The 6,415-nt window shown below is 42.0% G+C and overlaps 1 protein-coding gene across 1 annotated transcript; it reads left to right on the plus strand.

Moving 5' to 3' along the window:
• Positions 1–2,212: 2,212 nt before the first annotated feature.
• On the plus strand, positions 2,213–6,169 carry LOC123176087 (protein FAR1-RELATED SEQUENCE 6-like). Its single transcript, XM_044590476.1, has 6 exons — positions 2,213–2,257; positions 2,410–2,509; positions 2,797–5,081; positions 5,165–5,284; positions 5,362–5,434; positions 6,096–6,169. Exons 1-6 carry the CDS (start codon positions 2,213–2,215, stop codon positions 6,167–6,169), a joined length of 2,697 nt encoding a protein of 898 aa, XP_044446411.1.
• Positions 6,170–6,415: the final 246 nt, after the last annotated feature.

Consider the following 6,415-nt stretch of genomic DNA (forward strand, 5'->3'; position numbering starts at 1 on the left):
GTCGCTCTGTGGCAGAGCATGCACAAGACCGAAATAACACTACTACTACATTCTTTGATCCTCTATTCCTCCCCTGTTCCGCGATGCACGCCAGGATCATGTCACCTCACTTGTTTAAAATCTTTTGATGGGTTTTAAAAGATGGGGTGACAAATGAAGGAAGGTTTATTAATAAAGGAACAAAAGGAAATAATTATTATAGGATAACTAGTCGTACATTTATCCTCATTGAAAAAATAGTCGTACGTTTTGAAACGCCACTCATGTACTAGCGGAGTCCCGCCTTTGACTTAGAGAGGTATTTCTTGCTAGAGATAAGGACCTGTATCAGTTTGCACGATGGTTCAGATGTAATTTCTCTCATAAATCGGATACAAATGAGGGCCCTTCGCGGGCATCCAAACAACACCTACGATCGTTTCTGATCATGTTGGCACACCCAAACTCCGTCCTATCTCGCCAAACGGGGGCCCTTCGCGGGTATCCAGACAACACCCACGACCGCTTCTGATCATGTTGGCACACCCAAACTCCGTCCTACCTCGCCTGCACACTTTCTCGCTCGGCGCTATCTGTCCACATTCATGTCGCTGTAGAACGGCCGCTTCACATTGAAGCCGACCCAGAGCGAACACGACCTCTCACTGCCTCCGCAATTGAAATGGCGCGCCGGCCGAGGGCGTCGCCCGCTGCCCGTCCGGCTGAATACGCCTCCTCACTGCATTCAAACGGCTGCAAACTGCTCGCCTTCCTCCATTAAACTCGTGCATGTGCTAAGATATCTACTCTTGCTGGATCAAGAAGGAGAGGACGCCGCCAAGCCGTACGTGTGCTAAACTCAGAGGTGCCGCACGTGCGGTACTTGGATTGAATTGGATCGTGATGCGAGTACAACTACGCCAAGCATGATCTCTAGATCGTTAACGCTTTCGGTCTACAAGGGTATATAGACACCACCCCCTCTCGTTGATATACATCTCCTAGATTAGACCTTGGGTGTTCCACTAGTGCAGAACCGGACAATAGCACCGGTTCGTAAGGCCCTTTAGTGCCGGTTCCATAACCGGCACTAAAGTGTGGGCACTAAAGCCCCCCCCCCCCTTTAGTACCGGTTCAGCACAAACCAGTGCTAAAGGAAAACCACGTGGCATGAGCCAGCTCCAGGGGCCTGGAGCCCTTTAGTACCGGTTGGTAAGACCAACCGGTACTATAAGGTTTGGGGTTTTTTTAGTTTTATGATTTCTTTTCCATTTAATTTTGTGTTTCCATTTTAATTCTTTTTCGTTTGCTGGTATTTTACGATATATAGAATTTCTAGTAGAACCAATCATGCATATATATATCATCAATGTCTCACAAACCATCATATTAATTAATTCACACATACACACATGTATAGCTATATACAATTTCTCCTACATATGCATGTTGCCTTCGGAGCCAGTGGCATTAGCCTAATTGGTGCCTTCGGAGCACGATGACAATTGGAAGTGGTTTTCATGGGGGCGGTAGCGGGTAATAGTATTCTCCCTTCGGATTTATGACCTGGTCGAGCAAAAATCCCGCTATTTCCTCTTGAAGTGCTTCTACGCGCTCCATTTCTAAGAGCTTCTCCCGCACCTTTCTGAACTGTTAAGAAGGAGATCAATATGCATGTGTATTAGTTGTGTGACTAGATATCGATAATGGTGTAAAAATTGTGAATAGTGTTTTGACAAGCGTACCCATTCCTGTCTTTGAGATCTGCTCCTTTCGGACGCCATCATGCGAATGTTCTCGCAAACGCAGAATGCACACAGATCAGTCCCCTGCGCCTGCTTCAGGGCCTTTACGAGAATGGAATTTGATCAGATAATAATTAATCAAGCATGATAATTAAAGAGATGGCAGCTAACTAGCTAGCTAGTACTACTTAATTACTTACCTTGGGTCTTCCCCATTTAAGCTTTTCTTTCCATTCGCCTTCCGTGACGCTGATGAACCTTGAATCTACACTTACGGGCCGCTGCTACGGACCAAGCGATACGCGCTGATGTGGAAACGTCCACATCATCCCCACAGCCCACCCCTCTCGAGCAGAAAACAGCAGAAAAATTACTCGTGCACAACAGCCAGACCGTCCGCCTTCTTCTACCTCGAAAGAAAAGAACAGTCTGCTGCCTCCTCGTTTTCTAGACGGGCTGCTCGGATTCCCTCGCTCCACATTGAACAGATGGCCGCTGGGATTCTAGGTCAGGCGGCGTCGTTGTCGCAGCAGGTCGCAGCCTAAACTGTTGTCATGGCAGCCGGTCACCGTCGAAGCTTGAGGACTGGAGGAGGTGAGGTTCTTGCCCCAACATTGTTCAATCTTTGCATCTTCCATCTAACTTTTCTCGATCAGATTACGATTGATTTTTTTCGTTTCAACAGCTGCTGTCGTCGCAGCTGCTCACTGTCAAAGCTTCGACAACATGGACGATGCTGGGGGTGGAGCTCTTGTGTGCCTGGGCGAGCTCGGGGACTAGAGGAGGTGAGGGTTTTGCCCCAATATTTCGTTATGTTCAATATCTGCACCTTTTATCTAGCTTTTCTTGACCGTACGGTCGATGTTACTGTATGTTGATCGATTCTTATATTCCTTTCTTCTCTCTAAATCTACATGCCTCTGAATCTACAAGCTTCTGAATCTACAAGCTTCTGAATCTACATGCCTCTGAATCTGCATGCCTCTGAATCTACAATATGTTACCATCCCCTATCAATTTAGTTATATTGCCTTTGAACAATAATAATGTTTAAAGTTTTCTTGATTTATAGAAATGGATGATGGAACTGGTGGTGTTCAAGAATCAAGTGACATGTCGATTTCAAGCGATGATGACACCAATAAGCAACGGAATGAAAGCAATGTGGAACTTGAACATGACCTTGGTGAAGCTCAACCAGATGCCTTACTTGGAGACCCTAAATTGGGGATGACCTTTGATACCGAGAATGAGGTGCGAGAGTACTACAACAACTACGCTAAAGCAAAGGGCTTTGGTGTGACAAGAAGAAGCTCAAACAATGATGATAATGGACAGCTGAAGTATCTTACACTTTCGTGCTCTCGGTATGGTAAGACTCAGTCCAGATCAAGAAATATGTTGAAACCAAATCCAACAACCGGGTTAGGATGTAAAGCTAAAATCAATATTACCCGTGGTCCTGATGGGAAGTTTCATCTTTCAACTGTCATTTTAGATCATAATCATACATTAAGTCCACACAAGTATCGGTTATTCAGATGCAACCAAAAGTTAGACTTCCATGTGAAGCGAAGGCTTGAGCTGAATGACCGGGCTGGAATTCGAGTAAACAAGAATTTCAATTCTTTTGTTGTGGAAGCAAATGGTCATGAGAACCTAACTTTTGGTGAGAAGAATGCTCGCAATTTTCTAGAGAAAACAAGAAGGTTGAAACTTGGCAGAGGTGATGCTGAAGCGGTTCGTGATTTTTTTGTCAAGATGCAATCTGACAACCCAAATTTTGTCAGTGTCATGGACCTTGATGATGAATCTCGACTAAGGAATGTCTTTTGGGCTGATGCAAGAAGTAGAGCAGTGTATGACTCTTTTCATGATGTCGTTAGTTTTGACACAACATATTTGACGAACAAATATGATATGCCTTTTGCTTGTTTTGTTGGAGTGAATCATCATGGACAATCAGTTTTGCTTGGATGTGCTCTATTATCAAATGAAGATACCGAAACATTTGTTTGGTTATTTCAAGCATGGCTCACATGTATGTCAAATCTCCATCCAAAAGCTATTGTAACCGATCAAGCAAAAGCAATTCAGAATGGTGTGGAAAGAGTTTTTCCAGAATCTCGATATAGATGGTGTTTGTGGCATATAATGAAGAAGATACCCGAGAAGTTTGGTGGATATGATGAGTATGATCACATTAAGGCTGCTATTGGCAAGGCAGTTTATGATTCATTAACAATTACAGAGTTTGAAGTTGCTTGGATGCATATGCTTGAGAAGTATGATCTTGGTGATAACGAATGGCTTAAAGGGCTTTACCGCCATAGGCACCGATGGGTTCCAGCATTTGTGAAAGATGCATTTTGGGCAGGTATGTCTACTACACAACGTAGTGAGAGTATGAATGCCTTCTTCGATGGGTATGTTAATGCAAAAACTACATTGAAGCATTTTGTTAGCCAATATGAGAATGCTCTTCGTGATAAAGTTGAGAAGGAGAATATTGCTGATTTCAACTCTTTCAATTCAACCATACCTTGCATCACACACTTTGATATCGAGAAGCAATTTCAATCAATCTATACAAATTCGAAGTTCAAAGAATTTCAAGAAGAGCTAACACACAAGATGTATTGTGATCGGAAGTTAATAGAAAAAAAAGGGGCAATGGAAACATATGAAATAACTGAGGATGTGCTGATTGACAAAGAAAAAGGGTGGAGAAAAGATATTGTGTACCATGTACAATTCAGTGAGGAAGAGTTTGAAGTTAAGTGTTCATGTCGCCACTTTGAGTTCAGGGGGATTCTCTGTAGGCATGTGTTATGTGTGCTCACTCACAAGAAAATCAAGGAGGTTCCTCTACAATACATTCTTGATCGGTGGAGAAAAAATGTGAAAAGAAAACATAACTTCATCAGATGCACATATGGCGGCATGGAAAATACTCCTGTTGCAAATCGTTTTGATAGATTGTGCAACAGTTTCTACCCAGTTGCAGAGATAGGCGCCATGTCAGATGATTCATGCAATTCATTGATTGAAGATCTTTGCACCTTGAAAATTAAGTACTCTAGCAACTCAAGTTCTGAAAATAATAAGGATCAGGTTAGTGCAACAAAAGATCAATTGCAGGAAGAGGCGCCTTCTGATGGGAAGACAACAAGTAAAACTATACTAAGCCCAATAGCTGTTAGATGTGCTGGACGTCCTCCTTCATTGAGAAAAGAATCCAAGGTTGATAAGCTTATTCGTCAAGCAAATGAAAAGAAGAAGAAAGCTGAACTAAGGGAGAAGAAAAAGGCTGCACAAGAAGAGAAGAAGGCTGCACAAAAGGAAGCTGAACAAAAGGTATTCTCCCTATATTATGTTTTTATTCTGTGAAAATAATAACCCAAACTCGTGCGTGTTTTCTTACTAAGTATTTATTTCAGGCTCACTCCATGAATTTGGAAAAGAAAATGTCCAATAAAAAAAGGAAATCATCACAGGATGATATTCTAGAACAAGATGTTGTGGAACAAGATGGCCAAACTTGTAGTAGCATGGCTGAGGTATGCTTATTTCTCACATTTTTATTTCTAGTAAACTCTTAAACATCCATGTAATTTTATCACTTTCTTTGGAGCAGAAATCATTTGACTTGGGCATTATCAATGGCGACATAAATCCACCCCAAGGATCAACTACAGTATCACTTGGAGGTTCATCGACAATGGTTATGCCCCAAATTCTCGGAGAATATACAAGTATGCTGTTTTAAGTTCAGCAAGGATCGACTGTAGTGTCTAATTCTGCAGCATTACACTTCTATGAAAATTAAGGGCTCGATGATATGATGGACCAGAGTTTGGACATGATTTACGTAGTTTGAAGATGTTGGATGCAATATTTTGTATGAACTTGTCAACTTTAATGTAATACTTGATACCTGATAGGCACCAGGGCACTAGAAAAGTAGACGGATTTATATTTTGTCATCTTGTTTCGGCCCAAGGGACTTGAATTTGTCTCTGTTATATGGTTCAAGTATTAGTTGATTCCACTTTCAGTTCTAGTTCAAATGATTAGGTGATTCTTTCATGTCGATCCTAGCAGAAATATCAGCAGCAAATACTCTTTCAATCTCAATAACACAATGACAGAATGTAAGAGGCAAGAATATGATGAAACCCACTTTTGTATTGATCTCAGCCAAGTACATGAGTGCACGAACGTGCTAGTCAGTCGTGGCTAACTAAATCCCTGAATAGGGAGATATGTTTACAATGTACAACATCACGGAACAACAACAATATATAGGGATGTTTCCAACAGACATATTTCTTACTGAACTGCCTTGATTTTGTGCCCTTTCTGCATCAGCTGATGGTGATGCTTACAGCTTTTGGATAATTCTGCTGGATCCTGAAGATGTTCACAGGGAGGGCACTAGCTGATGGTATGTTCAGAGAAGGATTGAGTCTGCACTTGTTTGCAGAGATGACATGTCCTGACAAGATATACACAGGCAACCATATGATAGTGTTGATGATGCAAGATTGAACAATATATTGGCTTGTTTAGCTTCTGTTATCAGAATCTGCATCTTGTGTGGTACTGTTTCATCACGCATCTAACACAGCTCTGAATCTGTCAAGCAAAAAGTAACATCATCAGACAACCAAGGGACATGGGCAATTTCA

The sequence above is a fragment of the Triticum aestivum genome, unplaced genomic scaffold (genome assembly GCF_018294505.1).
Source record: "Triticum aestivum cultivar Chinese Spring unplaced genomic scaffold, IWGSC CS RefSeq v2.1 scaffold110328, whole genome shotgun sequence".
NCBI classification, from domain to species: domain Eukaryota; kingdom Viridiplantae; phylum Streptophyta; class Magnoliopsida; order Poales; family Poaceae; genus Triticum; species Triticum aestivum.

Excerpts from the sequence above, each read along its gene's own strand:
- LOC123176087 (XM_044590476.1), top strand. The coding sequence starts at position 2,213 with ATGGCCGCTGGGATTCTAGGTCAGGCGGCGTCGTTGTCGCAGCAG. Across the intron at positions 2,510-2,796 it reads GAGCTCGGGGACTAGAGGAG|AAATGGATGATGGAACTGGT; the intron begins GTGAGGGTTTTG and ends CTTGATTTATAG. Across the intron at positions 5,435-6,095 it reads AACTACAGTATCACTTGGAG|CTGATGGTGATGCTTACAGC; the intron begins GTTCATCGACAA and ends TTTCTGCATCAG.